This window comes from Eumetopias jubatus, unplaced genomic scaffold (assembly GCF_037043125.1).
Source record: "Eumetopias jubatus isolate StellerSeaLion01/CBP00866 unplaced genomic scaffold, mEumJub1_p1.0 scaffold_13, whole genome shotgun sequence".
Taxonomy (NCBI): Eukaryota; Metazoa; Chordata; class Mammalia; order Carnivora; family Otariidae; genus Eumetopias; species Eumetopias jubatus.
The window spans coordinates 5,134,181-5,153,136 of NW_028274819.1; the positions used below are offsets into that span (position 1 = coordinate 5,134,181).

Here is an 18,956-nt window from a genome sequence, read left to right on the forward strand (position 1 = left end):
AGAGGCGGGATCCAGAGCATCTTTCCTTTGATTGGCTAGGGGAGAGCCGACTCTTGGAGTTGCGCCGGGCGCCGCCATGTTGGATTGGAGAGGCCAATAAACGAGGACTCCCGCGCCACTGGAGGCGGGACGTTCGGGGCGTGGCTTAGGAAGCAGCTCCGGGTCAGACCTGGCGCCCTGGGCGGGAGGAGAGAAGCTGGGTAGCTGCGGGGTACTTCTGATGACGGTGTAGAGAATCGTGGCCGGCGGTGATTCCGCGGGAGCCGTGCCTGCTCGGTGCTAAACCCTTACCCGGCAGCCCTGTGTGGAGGATTATTCTCGCTTTCCTGATGGGGAAACTGAGGCACGGACTAGTTTAGGAACTTTGCCCAAGCGTTAGAGCCGCAAAGTGCGGCCGCCGGAGTCTCACCTGGATGTGTGTGACTCGTGATCCCTGTCCCTCAGCAGCCCCCAAACTCTTTCCTCCCAGTGGATCGATTGTGTGGCAGAGGGACCCCGGAGGATGCAGGCACGGAGAAGGCCCTTGGGGCCGCCTGTATGTTGGTGGTGGGCGGGGGAGTGGGAGGTGGTCTTGCAAGGCTTCTTGGATGATGTGATGTCCAAGCTGACTTCGAGGAGGAAATAGGGCAGGCCAAGGGCAGGCATGCCCAGCGTGTGTGCAGAGGCCCTCTTGAGAAGGACGACAGGCCAGGTGTGCGGACACGGGGCTGTGGAGGAGACCCCAGGGACTCTTGTGGGTCCTGGCTTGCGGGGCACAGGGAGCCACTGAAGGGTTCAGGCCGAGGGGTGGCATGGTCCAGTAGCTTTGGGAAGATCAGTGGTGCACTGAGGTCAGGCCTGTGGGGAAAGGGGAGGGGACAGATGGCCCTGGGCATGGTGACCAGTGTGTGGATTGGCAAGTTCTGCAGCATTATAGGACCATCAGGACTTACTCAAAGATGGGACTTGGGAGGTGAGAACGGGGTGTTGAGCCGGGGACCCCAGGGTTTGGTTTGGTGGCTGAGTGGATGAGGGACCATTCCATGGCATCAGGGCCCAGGAGGATGAGCAAGACAGGGAAGAGGGTGAGTCTGGTGTGGGACATGGTGAAGGGAAGGCACCCAGGGCCAGCCACTGGGGGGGGGGCAGGAATGTGCCCAGAACTCCTGAGAGGCCTGAGAGGGGACAGACTGGCCCCACCCAAAGGAGGAGACAGGATGCCTGGAGCCTGGGATCCACAGCTCATTTATTATTGAACTCCAAAATTTAATCCTCACAGTGATCTCTGGAGGTGCTGATAGTTATCACCTCCCCTGTACAGACAGGGAAACAAAGTCAGGGAGGGCAGGGATTTCTGCCCAGGGCCTAAGGCCGCTGCAGGTCCATGGTGTGACCTGGACCAGATGCCAGGGCCCCTTCTGCATCCTCCACGGGAAAGGGGGGTGGCTCAGAGGTGTCCACATCTCCTGGCCTCTCCCGGGACTCGAGTGGCTAGTGTGGGGGCAGGGAAGCGGGTTACCGCATTGTTTCCCATGCTCCCTTGCCTTGGCCTGTCCTAGCTGGGGGGCAGTTGAGGGAGGAAGAGGCCGAGGGCTCACAGAGAGAAGCCCCAGGGGGGACGAGGGCAGGCACTGGTCTGGGCTGTGGTCTTTTCCTCCTCGGATGTGAGCCTCAGGCACATCTGCACTAGCTGCAGGTGGCAGGGGCAGCAGACTCACAGGTGTGAGCCAGGCTCAGAGCAGGGTGCAGCTGCAGCTGCGGGCCTCCATGGCCACCAGCAGCATCCTCAGGTTTCGAGGCGAGTAGGGCGGGTAGCGGAGGGAGTAGATCTTCTCTAGCCCGGGCGGGCGCAGCAGGCAGGCACGGTGGTGGGAGAAGGTGTCGAAGGAGAACTTGCCGTGGTAGCTGCCCATCCCACTGGCACCTGTACGGTGGCATGGGACACGGCAGTCAGCCCCGCGGCAGGCAGCTGGGAGCATGTCGGACACACCTGGGCTCTGCCGGTCACACACAGTAGGACCTCCGTTTCCCCGTCTGTAAAATGGGCTAATCACGAGGCAATGTAGGTAAAGGGCTTAGCTCTGGGCCTGGCACCAGCAACAACTCGGTAAATGTCGGAGACACCAGGTGCTGGGGCAAGACAGGTCAAGAGTGTGGATTCTGGAATGACTGCTCAGAATTGAATCCCAGCCCTGAATTAAATCTGTCACCTTGGGCAATTGACTTCGCCTTGGTCTTCTCTGTGACCTCAGATGACAATGGCACCCACCTCCTAGAGCCGTGGGCTTTGGGTGGGTGTTCAGACCCAGGGACACAGTAAGTGCTACGTTGCGTCCAAAGTGTTTAGGTAGGGAGGCCGTCGAGCACCAGGCTTCGGCACTGCAAGTCCAGGGGACCCACGATGGGTGGAGTTGGGGGTAATGAGGGAGGGCTTCCTGGAGGGAGTGAGGCCTGAGGGATGTAGAGCTGACCAGAGGAAGAGGGTGCGGGGGGGGCAAGAGGGACCCAGGCTTGGGGACAACTCAGCGTTGGAGGTGGGGGACCTGTGGTGTGCAGGGACCTGGCCGGGCCCAGTGTGGCTGGGGCAGCAGGGAGGGAGGCAGGGAGAGGAGGTGGACACCATGGGCCAGACCAGAAAGGGCTGGGCCCCAGGAAGCTGTGAGTCAGGGCCTTGCTCAGTCCTGTGGAGTGTAGCGGGATGGGATCTGCCCCCAGACAGACCGCCGCACTTCCCTGGAGGAGAGGGGCCGGGACTGGAGACGGGCAGTCAGGTGGGCAAGGTCGGGGCTCCGGGACAGGGGCCAGCAGTGGGACCCGGTCCCCGGGGCCCACACAGCCTCCACGTCTGCTCTCAGCTTGCCATGTACCCCTGTGGCATCGGCTGCTCCCAGGGAGCGTCCAGACCCACCCGGACAATTTGCCGGGCCCTGCCGGACCCTGGCTAAGGTGCCTAGTGTGGACAGGTGCCAGTCTGGCTCTCCCATGCCGCTAAGGAGGCGACAAGGAGGCAACAGGGTCAGAGAGGGACCTGGCTTCCCCAGATCACACAGCCATTGGGCTCGCTGGGACCAGCCCCGAGGTTTCCTGCCTCGGAGGCCAGGACTTGGCACCAGTCTTGGGGGCTGCTGGGGCCGGGGGTCTCCGTTCCCCCGGGCTGGGAACAGCCCCTGTCTCTGGGGAGGGGGGGGGCTGTGTGTGTGACACACCAAGTGCTGGACTGAGGGGACACAGGAAGGGTTCAAGGGGCAGTTCGGAGCCTCCCCGTGGAGTAAAGGGAGCACGTGAGGCCGCCCTGTGTGAGCTGGTGGGCAGACTCGAAGCCGTGCCTTTGATGAGAAAATCAGTGACGGCCCAGGGACCGGGAACACAGTGGTGCCAAGAACCCCAAAGGGTGTCCCCGTGGGTCCACCTCCATATGTACAGGCAGGGACAGGTCTGGAGGGTTTCTGCATGTTGGAGGTGTTGGGGTGCCCTCCGTCCAGTAACAGCGAGAGAAGGCGGGACTCTGCGGGCACCTACCCACTCCTCCGAAGGGCAGGCTGGTGAGGGTCATGTGCATGAAACCGTCGTTCCCGCAGAAGCCCCCGCTGCTGGTCTGGGCCAGTACTCGCTTGACCACCTGGGGGCAGGGAGGGGAGCAGCTATGAGGCCTTGTGGCTGGGCAGCAGGAGGCCAGCCAGCCACCCCCGCAGGGCCCCAGGAAGAGTCTGGCCACCTTGGGAGCTGCAGGGCTGCTGTCACAGGTGGGGGTGTGGTTGTGTAGCAGCCTGCCACTGAGCCCCCAAGTCGGGACGTGTTTCCTGAGCAGCGGCTCGAGTTTGGCCCGTGCAGGGTGCTGGGGACACAGACGCAGGGCCAAGAGGGAGTCAGGAAGCCCAGTGGTCGCCTGGGGGCCTGGAGAGTTCAGGGTGAAATGCCAGGTAGTCAGGGAAGCGTCCCAGGGGAGGGATGTGATGCGCCTGCTGCCTCTCAGGGGAAAGGGGGCCCCCCAGGCAGAGTGAAGGGCAGGTGCAGAGGCCCAGGTGTGCGGCACAGGGAGGGCCTTTAGATGCGGTGATGTAGCCAGATTTGCATTTTAGAAACATGAATGTGGCCCTTGCTTGACTTAAAGAAGACCTTTTCTCTTTAACCTATAGGTTTACTGGAAGAACGAGAAGGGGAAAAGATTAGTAAACACTCTGTATCATCGCCAGAAAACTCGGCTGTATTTAGCTATGCCATGTGATCCTGAACTAACGGCTTGTCTGCAGGGTGGGAAGAGGGAACCGCCCCGTGAGGGGGCTCAGAAATCACGGGCCAACAACAACAGCGACAGAAGAGGGAGCAGGAGGGTCGCAGTGCTTCTTGGGGGCAGCTGTGGGTCGTAGGTGTGACTTTGTGTAACTCCGGGCCAGTCAGTGCTGGGCATTCGGAAAAGCTTGGAAGTCACAATGCCAAACGACTCCCTTCCGAAAAACCCGGGGTTGTAAAGTTTCTACAGTTGGTATTATCCAGACAGAGCAAGGGCTCCTTGCCAGAATGGCTGACTCTAGGGCTGAGCAAGGGCAACACAGGATGAGCCGAAGCATCTCGTGGACCGTGACAGGAAGTGGTTGGAAAACAAAAGGGGGGGTTGCTGAGGGACACAGCAGCCCCCAATACCCAAAGAGGGACAACCTGAGAAGGACACAAGGTGGTGTCGCACTATAAGCCGGAGAATAAAGCAGATGCATACGAGTCCATGCTGACAGAAGTGATTCAGGAGCCAAAACTTTCTTACAGATTCTGGGGGACGTAAGTAGGTGTCCCCCTTCAGCAGGTGGCGCTCAATCACACTCCTTCCATGGAGCCACTTGCTCCCAAAGAAGAGGAAGGTCTGGTGGTGGAAACACCTGGCAGACAGGACCTTGGCCTCACCAGTGATGTGTGGCTCTCGATCCCTAATAGGAGGGCAGAGGCCAGCCCTCGCCGCCGTGGTGTTCTTTCATGAGACAAATAGCAGAGCACTGAGGTTGGGGACATGCTGCAAGGGACCTGGTCAGCACCTCCCAAGCTGAGAGGTAGTCACGGACCGGAGGAGCCATGACAACTAAATGCAATGTGGGGCCCTAGCTGGGCTCTTGGGGCTGAAAGAAAAGCGTGAAATCCAAGTCAAATTTGGAGTGTCGTTAACGGTAATGGACCAACCACCGTCTCTTGGTTTTGACGAACATAAGGGCCCTTAAATGGGGGAAACTGGTAGCGGGTTATATTGGGACTCCCTGGACTACTTTGTCTTCTGTAAGGCTAAAATTATTCCAAAATAAAAAGTTTATTAAAAACATACTGCCCAGGCGCCTGGGTGGCACAGTCAGTTAAGCATCTGCCTTCGGCTCAGGTCATGATCTCAGGGTCCTGGGATCAAGTCTTGCATCGAGTCCTGCATGGCGCTCCCTGCTCAGCGGGGAGTCGTCTGCTTCTCCCTCTCCCTCTGCCCCTACCCCTTGCTCATGCTCTCTCTCTCTCTTCAAATAAATAAATAAAATCTTTTAAGAAAACCACACTGTCCAATCTGCGAGGGATCTCATAACAGCCGGGCGAGAGAGGAGGGTATGTCCTGAGCTGTGCACGCCTGCCCTGTGCCCTTGAGGCTCCCGGGATGCCCCCAAGGGGCTGAGCAGGGCAGGGGGCTGGGGTTCAGTTTCCCTGCATGTTCTGGCCCTTCGCTCTCCCCTAGTCATTCCACTCCATTCTGTGTGTGCCTTCTATGAGCCAGGCACTGGAAGGGGGCACGTGACCACCAGCCAATGATGAGGAAGACAGGGGGCGGGGGGGCTTATGGAGCAGGGACACTGGACCCTGGAGAAGACCTGGGGGGAGCTGCCCACTAATGGCCTAAGAGACTGCGGCTTAGGTTGGAGGAGAGGAGGCCCGGCTGCCCCAGGGAGAAATGACAGTGACAGACCCAAGAGTGCCACCATCCAGAATTCCTGTGACTGTTCCAGAAAAGCAGGACCAAAAACCCTCCCTCCAGGGCTCTTGGTCCATTCCAGTCCGGGAGCCACCTACCCTTCTGCTGTCACCACCCCACCATCCACTACTGGCCCCTGCCCCCACCTCTGTCCAGCCCCCACTCAGCTCTGCCTGAGTCCCCCCCCCCCCACCTGATTGCTGTTGGAGAAGGCATACAGGGCCAGGGGCTTCTCCCGACGGTTGATGAAGTCGATGGCCTCGTCCAGGCTCCTCACGTTCACGATGGGCAGGATGGGGCCGAAGATCTCCTCCTGCATCACCGGCTCGGTCTCCTGCACGTCCACCAGCACCGTGGGGGCTGCGGGCACAGGGGACGGCTCAGCCCTGGGGCCGGGCAGGGGAGGGGGGGCACGGGCAGGGCTCAGGGGCCTTCTGGGGAAGGGAGCATCCCCGCAGCCCCCGGGAAGGCCGGTGAGGGGCTCTCCAGCCCCGGCGGGGGCCGAGGTGGAGCGGAGGTCAGGGAGGCAGGGGCCCAGGCTGGGCTCGGTGGTCCAGCTCAGGGAGCCTCGGGGCGGGGCGCCGAGGGGGCGGGGGCGGGGCGCCGAGGGGGCGGGGCCCAGGCTCGCGGCCCAGGCGGGCCCCGCGTCCCGGAAGGGCCTTGGCAGGGCGGCCACGGTGGCGGCAGGGCGGACTCACCGATGTAGCGGTCGCTCTCGTCGCTCTGGCCGCCGATGACCACGCGGCCGCAGCCCAGCAGGCCCCGGAGCCGCCGGAAGTGCTTCTCGCTGATGATGCGGCCCAGGCTCGGGGAGCTCCGGGGGTCCTCGCCGTAGAAGCGGGTGATGGCCCTCTGCAGGGCGGGCAGCAGCCGCTCCTGCGTGTCCGGGCTGCACAGGACGTAGTCGGGGGCCACGCAGGTCTGGCCGCTGTTGAAGTAGCGGAACCAGGCCACGCGGTTGGCCACGGTCTGGGGGTCGCAGTCGTCGTCCACGTAGCAGGGGTTCTTGCCCCCCAGCTCCAGCGTGACGGGTGTCAGGTGCTTGGCGGCGGCAGCCATGACGATCCTGCCCACTCGGGGGTTCCCTGGTCGTGGAGAGAAACCAGGGTGACCCGCAGTCCCCTCAGCCAGGTGGGATGGCCTCAGCCTGGGGGCTGGGACCCTTCGAGAGGGGTTCACTCCCTGGCCTGTCCTCCCTGGAGAGGTGGTGGAAGTGGAGGGTGCCAGCCCCCCGGCTCTCCCCTGCCAGTCCCTGTACCAGGACCTTGCTCATGACCTCAGCCAGACCAGCCCAACAATGCAGGGTCTATGTAGGGGTCTGTACCCGCAGCAAGCCAGGCCCTTGGCTCCCTCTCCTGACCTGCCTTGTTAGAAATCCAGGAACCCCTTGCCTTGCTTCTGATCTCAGGCTCCCCCTGCCAGTGACTCTTGCTGGCATGTCACTCTGCACCCCTCCCCACCTCTCCAGTCTTCTCTAAAATTGGCAGAGACTGCTCTGGTCCAAGGCCAGAGTCCGGCGCCACGGGCTGCCATTTGGGTCTCTCTCTCTGACCTAACCTGCCAGCCCCGCCACCCTCGCCACCCACCCTTCCCTCTGCTCCTGACCCTTGGCTCAAGTGGCCACCTACTTGTCTCCATCTCTCCTCCGGGTTGATCTCCAGAGTCTCACAGTACCCCCCAAACCCCCTCCCCGACCTAAAGTCCCCTGACCTCAAGATGTTCCTGCCCATGCCTGGCCCAGGGTCCCTTGCTGCCATTTCCACTGGGATGGCCCTCTCTGGCCACCACTGCCTGGGAGCCTGATGTCCCTGCTTTCACTTCCTCCAGCTTCCCTGCCTTTCCCCTGGCCCACCCCGCTCCAGGCCCACCCACGTTCCATCACCTGTTCACTCCTCCCTCAGGTCCTCCTGTCTTTCAGAAACATCTCCTTGTCTGTGAGGCCCCCCTCGTCTGTTGAGTCCTGCTGTGCTTCCCTGCCTGAGTCCCTTCCAAGGGCCCCATCATTTCCATGCTATTCTTCACCCTCTGTCCCCTGTCCCCCTGTTATAATGTGAGCTCCTCTGGGGTGGGAGGCTTTGTCCCCTTAGCGCTCGCTTTATCCAGGGCTTGGACAGTGTCTGGACAGGGCACGTTCTCTCAGAAAACAGCAAGCGAGTGAGTGGATGCTTCCCCAGGCCGCAGGCTGTGACAAAGGCTTCCACGAGTTCATATACCTCAGGACAGACCTGTGACTGTCATCAGATAAGGACAGGCCTGGAGAGTCAGGAGCTTCTTGCAGCGTCTGCGCAGGCTGCCCCGGTTCCTGGCCCCAGTCATGGGGGGGTCAAGACCCAAAGCCCGCAGATCTGCCGGGTGGGATGGTGGAAGGTGGACCGCCCCTCCCCATGTCTCCTCCTGCTCCTCCAGCTGCTAGGAATCTGTGAGACCAGCTGAGGACTCTGCCCCCTGCTTCTACAGCGGGCTCCCTGTCAGCCAAGCTGAGGGCCCATGGGCCCTGTCCTGAGCTTGTGGCAGGGTTTCGGGGGGAGAAAGGCCGAGACAGCACTCCCCCTGCTCTGATGTGGACAAGGTGCGCAAGGCATGAGGCCAGGGAGCAGGAAGGCTCAGAAGCTGCTGTCTGCCCTTGTCTGCTTTCTCTCTCCTCCAGAACCTCAGCCAGGTAACACAGCTCCCTGCCTCCCCGGCTCTTTCACCCTTGTAGAAACTCCCTCCTGAAGCCAGGTGGTGTCCGGACCTCGTGGGCACAAGCCAGGGAGATGGCAGATGACCTCGGAGAAAACTTCTAACGAAGGGCCTGGGAGGAAAATCCAGCCTTCCCCCATCCTGGCCCCTGGGGTGACCCCAGCTGGGTGCCGTGGCTCTTTGTTCCCTTGGCCTCCAAGCCCTCATCTGTCCAGCCCTCCACAAGGGCCCTGGGTCAGTGGGGTCATGTCTAAGGTCCTGAGGCCAGTGGGTGGCATATAAGGTCAGGGGCACCTGGCACAAGGGGAGCTTGGCACGGGCAGATGCTGTGATCCGTGAGACTGTGACCAGTGGAGGGGCCTCCGGAGGGTCCTAGGGGTCAGGGTTGCTTCCCAGCGTGCTCTAGGGGCATCGAGCAAGCTTGTCCTGGAGCCGGTCTGCTTCCTTCCTGGCTGTCTGTGTGCCTGGGTCCCTGTGGCCTCTCTCAGGGCTGGGGACAAGACCCCTGAAGGGGTGGCTGGGCTCCACCAGCCCCCATGCTGAGCCCCCCAAGCCCCGCCCGCAGCGGGTACCCTGGCCTCACCCGTGAAGAAGATGTAGTCAAACTTGTGCTCCAGCAGCTGCCCGGTCTCCTGGGGCCCTCCCAGCACCACGGCAAAGCAGCTCTGCAAGATGGGGTGGCAGACGGTTCCCTCTGGGACCCCAGCCTTGGGGAATGCAGGGGGCTGCCGTGTGGGTCCGCCCCCCCAGTTGCCTGGCCTGACCCACAGTTTCCGGGGCTCTAGGTGAACCAGATGGGAGCAGGGAGCTGCCCAGTGTCCCAAAAGGCACGAGGTTAGAGCCTGGCTGGGGCTGGCAGGGAGAGGAGGCCAGGGCGGGGTGGTCAGGGCTGACCAGAAGACAGTTGGGAGTCCCCGGGGGCACACTCCTCAGAGCACAGCTGTGATCACTGCTCCTCTGTTTCACTCAGAGGGAAAGAGTCTGAGGGGGCAGCGACGCCGCCACGGCCGCACGATCCAGACGAGGCAGGATGGCGGTTGGAACTTGGGTCCTGCCCGAGGGAGCCTGCCTGGTCCTGCTGAGCCCAAGTGTAGCTGCTCGGCCCACTCCGTGCCCTGCTCACCTGGTCCAGGTATCGGGGCAGCACCTCAGCCAGGATCTTCTCGGTGCTCCTGCTGAACTCCGATGGCTTCAGCACCACGCAGTTCCCTGCAGGGCAGGGCAGGGCAGGGGGAGCGCTGGGAGAGGGGTGGCCCCTCTCATCTCCATTCAGTCCTTACACCTGCGGGGCGGGTGCCTGGCCCACTCTGCTCTCAGGTGAGGAATCTGGCTCAGAGACTGACAGGACCAAGGCCCCACTGCCCAGGGATGGTGGGCCAGGCGGGAACCAGCTTTTCTTAGCCACTCGTCGCCAGCTCCCCACTCCCTGGCTCGGTGGGCTACCATGAGGCCTGAGGACAGGGACAGCGGGCAGAGGGAAGATGGAAACTGCTCTCACCTGCAGCGAGGGCACCCACCAGGGGCACCAGGGTCAAGTTCACAGGGTAGTTCCAGGGGGCAATGATGAGCACCAGGCCGAAGGGCTCCTTCCGGATGAAGGCTGAGTCCAGCTGTGTGGCCTGGGCCCTGGGGCCAGCGTGGTGGTGAGTGGTGGGGCCTTGGGACTCCCAGCCCCTCCGCGCCACCCTCCAGCTGGTGAGGCTGCCCGCGTGCCCTCACCCCCCAGGCCAGCTCACCAGATTCTTGGGCACTTTCTCATCCTTCATCCAGGCCCTCAGATTCCTGAGGGCCAAGTCAATCTCGATCTGGCTGATTCTGATCTCAGACACCTCTGCCTCGAAGGCTGACTGCAGGAGAGAGACAGGGGCAGGGTTCGGGCTGGGGGACCCCAGTCGGCAGGTGGCCTCTCACTTGCTCCTTCATTCATTCACTCCGGGTTCAGCGAGTGCTTCCAGCACTCAGGAGCCCTTCCTGTGCCAGGAACGCAGCAGTGACTGAGAGCACGGAGAGCCTGCTCCGCAGAGCTGACGTCGTAGGGGGACAGCCGCCATGACGCTGAGAACACGGACGTGACCAGAGCAATGGAAGTGAAACGGGGAGGGGGACAGAGACCGCTGGAGTGTGTGTGTGTGTGCGCGTGTGTGCACGTGCGTGGGTGTGTGTTGGGGGGCTGTGCACGAGCGTGCGCATGTGAGTGCAGGAGCATGCATCAGTGCATGAGTGTGCGCCTCTGCGTGCAGGTGTGTGTGTTTGCTTTGCTTTCTACAAGATTATCGGTGCTGGCCTCTGGGATGAGGTGACATCTGAGCAGGGAGGATCGGGAGGGAGGGAGCTGACGGATACCTGGAGGCAGAATATTCCAGACAAAGGGCATAGTGTGTGCAAAGACTCTGAGGTGGGCAAAGGCTTGCTATGTTCCTGGTTAGCAAGGAGCAGAGCGGGTAAAGGGATGGCACCAGGCAGCAGGGGTGAGGACTGTCGAGGAGAGCACCCTGGTTTCATAAATGGGAAAACAGATGATTCCAGAAACGGCTGACAAGGAAGCCTGGGCCTCACCTGGCTACAGTCCCGGGTCATCATGGTTAAGAGCAGGTTTGGCGACACCAAGAAAGGGAGCAGGCATCCACAGGAAGCCAAGCCTCAAGATAAGTCCTTGTAGCCATACTTTGCTGTCCCCAAGGGATGACCCTGGAGCATGAGTCTCAAAGTCTATGGCTGTTCTGGGGACAGGGCGGACACTTGGCGGGGTGCCTGTGAGTCGGGAGGGTCCCAAGGAAGCTACTGAGGGCCCCCTGGCTTTGCTGGCCCCGGGGTCTCCATCATGACGTGGGTGGAGCCAGGAGGCCCGCTGGAAGGGTGGGACCTCACCGGTTGGAAAGGAGCCACGGGCCTGGCCCTGAGGCGTTACAGGTGTTCAGGGGCTGGTGGAACACAGGGGGTGGGTCTGGACACTGTGGCCTTAGTGGCAAGTGCAAGGACATTTTGTCCTGAGAAGAACCGCCTGGACAGCTGTTCTGGGGCGGGAGTAGTCAGGCATGAGGCCCTGTCGGCTGAGGGGGCGGGAGGCTGACCACAAGCAAATGCATTGCTGTAGCTGCTGCGGGGAATTGGGAGGAGCCGAGCCCTCAGGCCCACGGGTTTGGAGAGAGGCCAACGATGCCCACCTTTCTGAGTGAAACTGAACTCCTCCATGGCCTACAAGGCAATACATGGTGTGACCTGCCTCCCTTGACCTCATCTTTTGCACATCTTGGCGTCTGTCACTCCCCTCCAGGTATGCTGGCCTCTTTGCTGCTCCTCAAGCACAAAGGCCTCCTGCCTCAGGGCCTTTGCACATGCTGTGCCCACTGCCATTTCCTCCAGTGTTCTCCCTCCTGCAGGTCTCTGCTCAAATGCCATCTCCTCAGAGAAACTGCCCCTGCCTCCCACATATACAACAGCGTCCTGCACCGGGTCCTCCCTCCTGCCCTTTTCACACTGGGAATGTCTCTCCCTGGCACTTGAAACCATCCAACATGCTATACAATTAGTTCTTTATTGTTTTGTGCCTCTCTCCAGGCCAGCTCCTGGGCACGGGGACTTTGTTTTACTTTTTGTTGGATCCCCAGAGCCTAGAACAGGAGACCCAGCACATGGTAGGTGCTCAGTAAAACGTTGCTGAGTGGATGAGAAATGCGTGGATGGACGTGTGCGGCAGAGGAGGTGAAGAGGCGGTCAGGGCACAGGGAAGGGGGGGTGGTTTGCCAGGTGCTTAGTCCCCCCTCAGGGAGGAAGCTGCGGCCCCCACCCCGCATGCCCCCCGCCCCCGCCTCCCCAGCCCCCCCACAGCCCCCAGCCCCCCACATGCCTCCCGCCCACCTTGTGCAGGTCCTGCAACAGCGCCTCCTGCAGAAGCTGCTTGTTGTCCTGCAGGAAGCGGCCCAGGCCCTTGAGCTGCGCCGCCCGGAACTCAGCTGGCCTCGTCCGCCCTGAGCCGAAGGCCTCCCGCAGCCGCCGCAGGGTGTCCGCGAAGGGGTCCATCCTGCAGGGAGGGGGCAGCGTGGGCCGGGGCTCTCCACCTTCATGGGCATTCTCCCCCGCGCCCCTGGCTGTACCGCTATGGGCTCACGGACACTGCTACAAGGACTCGCGTGTAACCCCAGAGTGTAACCCCAGAGTGCCGGGGCTGCACCCCGTGCACACACGTACACACACACACACACACACACACACACATGCACAGAGTCCCTTCCCCTTGGCCAGTGGGCAGGAGAGCCCTAGAGTTTGAGGTGGGTGCAGGACAGTGCAGGGGGCTTGGGAGCAGCTACTCCGCAGGCAGCCATGGGACCTCCCTTCTCCCTGCCACACAGAAATGAGCCCCAAGCCATGCCCCCATCCCACTCTGGTGCCCCTCCTGGAGATGGGGCAGCCCTCATCCTTGCCAGGCCTGCGTGGAATAACCAGGAAGACATGATAAGTAGGGGACAGTCCACTAACAGCCACCATGGCTACCACTGTGGGACAATCCAGGCACAGAATACACTGCGTCTCCTGCCCGTCTCCCGGGGGCACTGCCTGGGGAGGCCCAGCTGGCCGGGTGACCTGGGCAGTGGCCTTCGCGGTCTTTGCCCCTGTCAGCAGCCCCAGCGTTGGAGGGGCAGTGGGGGACGGGGGCTGAGGGGGCAGTATGCCTCCACACTGTCAGCAGCCAGGGCAGGAGATCGGGGTGCGGCCCCCACATTCCCCCGGGCCCCTGCCTGTCTACTTGAAGCTCATCAGAGGAGCAGGGTGACGTACTCGCTTCTTGGCCTGGTGCCAAGGACCCGTGGGGACCCTTTCCTCCCGCCCTCTCAGACTCCCTTCCCTTCAGGTCTCAGCTTGGTGAACGCCTCCTCTAGGCAGCCCGCCCTGATTATTCCTTCACACAGGGAGTGGGTTTCATCCTCTCTCCCACTGGCCCCTCTTTGCCTAACTACCTGATTTAGGTCTTAGTGCTCCGATCTCCTTATCCGGCAGAGGGTAACAATAGTGCCCACCAGCTGACATGCTGTTTTTCAAAGATGAGACCATGCTGTCCAGTTCTGAGCCCAGGGCTGGGCGGCAGCATGGCCAAGGCTACCAGTTGTTAAGTGGCTACCCCACAGCCCTCAGAATTCTGGAATGATCCATGGCCCTGAGAGCTGAGCCTGCTCCAGTCGATAGGATGGCCCGGCCCGAAGGGCACTCTGTGTTGGCTGGAGCTCTGGGCGTGATGGGGGGCCAGGCTGACCCCACAGGCCTCCTGCTCTGGTCAGGAGAAACTGAGCAGTTGCCTGGGGGCACAAGGCAGGCCCCATGGGCCCCAGAGAGGGTGCCAGTGTAGCAGAAAGGGGACATTCTCAGAGCCCCTCTGGGCCCCAGCCTTGCCCCAGACCCCACTCTCCTTCTTGGAGGAAGGGGAGCTGGTCAGTGCCGAGGCCCAGGAGCCAAGAGCCCTACCAGCCTCCAGAGCTGCCATCTGCGCTTGTCCCCCTGCTCGGCCTCCTACTGGCCTTATGACCTTGGGCAGGTCACTCATCTCTCTGCCTCAATTTCCTTGTCTGTAAAGTGGGGATAATAATAACACTTGCCATCGTCTCGAGGAGTAAATGACATAAGGCCCCCTAAAGTGTTGGCCACTGCGCACGTGATATGGGGCTCGAGAAAGGTCAGCTGTGGTTGTGATCACTAAGTACCTAACGAGTGTTTCTTCCTCCCCACACGCCGCCACTCCTTGTTCTGCCTTGCGGGCACCTCCGGACCCCTGCTGATGGATGTGGAGGGCAAAGCGCACCCACCTCACCTGCCCCCCCCCCAGGGTTCTTTGCCTTCTCGTAAGAAATGTCTGCAGAACCCACAAAAATGTAAGGCACGTAACTGGAATGGCACACCTCTGGGCGAGGGAGGGGTGGGGAAATCTGTGGGGGTGCAAGTCCGGACAGAACATTCCAGCAGCCTCGCCTAGCAACACTGAGGCCAACTCACCCCATATAGCCCCCCCCAGGTTGGTCACTCTGGACTGAGGGACAAAGGGGTGCCCTGTTACGGGATCGGAAGCTGGGCACTGCCCAGGTGTACCCAGGAGCCCAGGCCACTTCCTGCCTGGGGTCTGGAGGTGGGGGGCGGCTGGGCCTGTGACCTTACAAAGGACACACAGATGAGGGGCTTCCTGGATGGGCCTGCGCTGGGGTCTTTGAGCCCACCTCCACCCCCCAACCCCGCACCCCTGGGGTACATATGATACTGTGGAAGCTCGTAAGGATGTTAAGCGGCATTTCCTGTGCCTGCATGACTCATTTGACCACCACGACAGCCTGCCGAGGGCACCGTCTTGTCCCCTGCAAGGAGAGGGACTACCTCGGCACAGAGAGGGCAAGGAGGTGGCAAGGCCACCCAGCTTCTCTACACTGGAAACGGGATGCAGAGGAATCTGGAGGAACAGAGGGCTGCCCACCTCCACCCTTCATCCCCCTACGTGGCAGCCTGACCCCTGGGGAGAGGGGACACCTTGGGGGCTGGCCTGAACTGCAGATGCAGGGCCCGTGGGCAGGGGCGTGGGGCTGGACTCGGGCGGTGCCCTCGAGGGTGAGAAGACACACTGGTTGTACCCCACTCTCTGCATCTGTCTCCCATCAGTCCCCACCCTGCTTCCCCTTGTGGCCTCCTCGGGTGAGTGCTGAGGTCCCAGGGGCTGGCGGGCCCAGGGGTCCCCTGCCCGCTAAGGGGGCCCCAGCTTCAACTACCTGCTGCGCGCCATCTGTTCCTGACTTGCGGCTCTTGGGTGAGGTGGGTGGGGTGGGAGTTGCTAAGTCAGTTGATGATGACAAGGGACAGGCCTGTTTCCCTTGGTTTGGAGGCCAGGGGAGGACATGCCACATCCCCTCAAGGCCCTGGGCCTGGGGACTCCTCTAATCATCATAATGGGCAGGTGTTGACTGCATGTGCCTGCCTGGGTGCCTGACGTGGCGCAGTGTGGGTGTCTGCACAGCGCCCCTGGGGGAAGCTGAGGCCCAAAGAGGTCGCATGGCGTCAGGTAGGGGGTGAGTAAGCTGGGTACGCAGGTCTGCTGGCTTCAAAGCCTCACTGGGAATCTGCTGCCCCGACCCCAGCCCTGCACGGCGGCCAGGCCTGCTGATGAGCTCTCCATGGCGCAGGACTCCCTGCCTTCTCCACACCCAACCTCCGCACACTCTGTCATTCTCTCTGTCTCGGCTTCCTGAGCTGTCCTGGACGCCTCCTGAGGGAAACCCCCCCTTTTTTTAAGTAGGCTCCATACCCAGTGTGGAGCCCAATGTAGGGTTTGAACTCACAACCCTGAGATCAGGACTCGAGCTGAGATCGAGAGTTGGATGCCCAACTGACTGGGCCACCCAGGCGCCTCCCTAAGAGCACGCCTTTGGTATGGTGTCAGGGCCCAGTGATCTGGGGTCGAATCCCGGCAGCCCTGTTTGTGAGCTGGGAGTCCTTGGGCAGCTTGCTCTGCTCCTCTGAGGCTCACCTTCCCCATCCGTGAAATGGGGATGGTACCTGAAGCTGCCCCATGGCACTGCTGGGAGAATTCATGCATGCAGTGTTCTGTGCAGGGCCGAGCCCTCCGAGTGCTCAGTGACAATGGCTCTGACAAGCATTATTCAGACAGACTGTGAAGGACAGCTGTGCCGAGGGGGCTCCAGGGAGGAGACCCTGGGGTAGAGCCCAAGGAGACCTTGGCCCAGTGTGGGCACCAGGGAGGCAAGGACATCAACCAGAGACCCATGTGGGGGCAGGGATATGGAGTTGGCCAGGGTGACAGAGATAAACATGGTGCTCTGAGGGTCTGGGGGACCTCAATCAGGCTTGCCAGAGGAGGAGGTCACAGGGCCACCTTGATGACCCCACAGGTCCTGATACCCCAGGGTCTCCAATCTGATCTCCCCCTGGAGCCTGAACCTGGCTTTTCGTGGGCTCTCCAGAAGCTCTGGCAGAGTCCCCTCCCTACAATGGGGGCTGGAGGAACTGGGGATCAACCCTTGGCCTGTGGGCTGAGCCAACGCCAGCCCACCCCACAGAGAGCTCCCCTGAAGCCGGCCCAGTCCCTCTGATGGTCAGTCCCTCCTTCTCAGGCCCCGGCAGAGCCTGCTCCCAAGAATGGCATGTCCCAGAGTCACTGGGTACCCCGGCCCCAGCACCGGGCTCGCCTAGCAGTGCCCAGAAACTGTGTGTTACCAGATGGATGCTTGTCCCACCCCCACCCCCACCCCCCAGGGACGGGGGTGCATTCCCTCCTGGGGCAGCCAGGCCCAGAACTGGGGCTCCCAGCTCTGGAAAAGATGTGCTATAGCCCCAGGGAAAGGAAAGTGTTGGCCCAGCTCAGACAAAATGAGGGTGGCCGTGGGCCACCAGCCTCAGGAGCCCCCTGAGCCTCTCCTCAGCCCCTCCCTCTCCGGCTCTTAGGTCCGGGCAGAGGGAAGTTCCTCCCTCCTTCCCCTTTCTCCCCAGGCAGGCAGAGGAACTCCGCAAAGACATAGCCAGCCTGTGTGTGTGGCCGCCAGGGGCCAGGCCCGTCCAGGCAGCCAGCAGCCTGGTGTCCCCGAGCCAGCCCACCAGCCAGGTCCCGGGCCCTGACAGCCAGCTGCTCTATCCCCACCTCCCTGGGACAGCGTACCTGAGGCCCCGCCAAGCTGCCCTTCCTCCTGGCCGTCCCTGCTCTGCCCTGCTGTCCTGTCGTTAACAGTCGCCATGAAATGTCTGAGGCTGGGCGGGCCCCTGGGGCGGGGCTGCCCTGGCCTCGTGCCTGACCTTGGCTCTGGGCCGGCTGGAAGCTGCAGACAGAGACTTATTACCTCTCTTAAGGGCCTCTCCCGCACCACAGAGGAGGAGCCGGGGCCCAGAGAAGGCCAGCACGAGTCCAGGGCCACACAGCAGGTCTTCAGGGAGCTCTGAGCTGAGGGGTCCAGACCAAGGTCTCACCAGACCCAGGCCCAGCTGGAGAAGGAGGAGAGCCCTGGGAATTATGGTGTGGGGTGGGGTCTGGCAGCCTGGAATAGCAGAGAAAGCCCTGCCCGCGGCCCCCGCCCCCCGCCCCCCGCCCCCCGCCCCCGTGAGCCTCTGTTTTCCGGGTGCAAAATGAAGAGATCAGATCCAGAGATGGCTGGACGCCCACTGACCCCTCTGTTCCCTAGCTCTCCCCGCATCTGTGTCCATCCACGCCACCTCATCCAGCACCCCTTCTCAGGACAGGTCACCCTGCTACCTGACATTTCACAATGAGAAAACAATGCCCCGGAGAGGGTACCGGACTTGACCACACAGGGCATGAACGGCAGGGCTGGGAGCACACTGGAAGCTTGTCACTCTGGAGCGGACGGGCCGTGTCCATCCCCAGAGGCCCCCTCCCACCACCTGGGCTAGCGCTCCACCCACTGCCCTCTAGGACGCTGTCACGTAAGTGTCACTGTGGTGGTTCCTGTGGTCTTCCTCCTCCGGTGCCTGAGCTGTGCCAAGGGGACCCGTCCTCCGTCTTACTTCGGCCCCCACCCCAGGCACACCTGTCGGAGCCAGCACAAAGGGGGATGGTTCCCGAGCAGCTGCGGGTGTCAGACAGGCAGGTGATTAGGTTACAGGTGTGGGGCCAGGAGCATCCTTTGTGCCATCGCCCCGTGCCTGCCACCCGGGGCCCGCCACTGCCCTTCCGTCTTGGTGCTCTGGGTGTCTGCCTGGTATCCTGGCCCGGGGCCTCCGGGCCAACCCGGCACCTGGGAGATGCTTCTCACCGCCCAGGCCCTCCCCGCTCCCCCTGCCTACCTGGGGGGCAGGAGAGGTCTCCTGGCCCACAGCTGCTCTGGTTGCCCTGGAGGCTTCAGCCAGCTGGGACAGGGGGAAGGGGCTGCAGAGGCCCCCGTCCTCTGCGTGGGATGGAGCCCCCAGCCGCTGCCTGTCACGTGGCTCAGCATGTGACAGCCCTGCCCTGCTGTCTGGAGCTGAGCCAGGGAAAGGCAGTGGCAGAGCTGGCACCAGGCGGGGCTGGGCTGGGGCCGAGCCTGACAGCCCTTACTCAGGAACCAGGCCCAGAGAGGGGCAGCCACTGGCCTAAGGCTACACAGCAAGTCAGGGGCCCACCTGGGGAGGCACTGGTGGGTGAGATGGGTGTTACAGGATCCTGAAGGGACCCCTCCTGGCCAAAGATCGCCTTGCAGGGACCACCAGTGAACTTGTCATGAATTCGGGAACAGCCCGGGACATCTCCAAAGAGGCCTGGCTTCCTGGCACAGGGGTCCTAACCTGGCCTGGCAGTGAAGCTCCCCCGGTTTGAGGGGGCATTTCCCCTTGGGGAGGAATAGGTACCCTCCCCTCTCTCTGGTTTGGAGGCCTCTACTGATCCTCGAAGGTC

General features: G+C 62.1%; 1 protein-coding gene across 6 annotated transcripts; it reads right to left on the reverse strand.

Moving 5' to 3' along the window:
• Positions 1-1,208: 1,208 nt before the first annotated feature.
• Positions 1,209-17,317, reverse strand: ALDH3B1 (aldehyde dehydrogenase 3 family member B1). Of its 6 annotated transcripts, none has more exons than XM_028118023.2 (11): positions 17,232-17,317; positions 12,449-12,611; positions 10,327-10,437; positions 10,089-10,209; positions 9,714-9,799; positions 9,174-9,255; positions 6,607-6,993; positions 6,102-6,268; positions 3,695-3,873; positions 3,499-3,598; positions 1,815-1,903 (listed from the first exon to the last, which is right to left on the reverse strand). In XM_028118023.2, the coding sequence occupies exons 2-10, from the start codon at positions 12,608-12,610 to the stop codon at positions 3,529-3,531; spliced, it is 1,365 nt and encodes a 454-aa protein (XP_027973824.2). In that variant the 5' UTR covers position 12,611; positions 17,232-17,317; the 3' UTR covers positions 1,815-1,903; positions 3,499-3,528. The 6 variants fall into 6 exon arrangements, with proteins under 6 accessions (XP_027973823.2, XP_027973822.2, XP_027973826.2 ...); XM_028118024.2 differs by lacking the exon at positions 1,815-1,903 and adding an exon at positions 1,938-2,025; XM_028118022.2 differs by lacking the exon at positions 3,695-3,873 and having other exon boundaries at positions 1,209-1,903.
• Between the last annotated feature and the right edge of the window lie 1,639 nt (positions 17,318-18,956).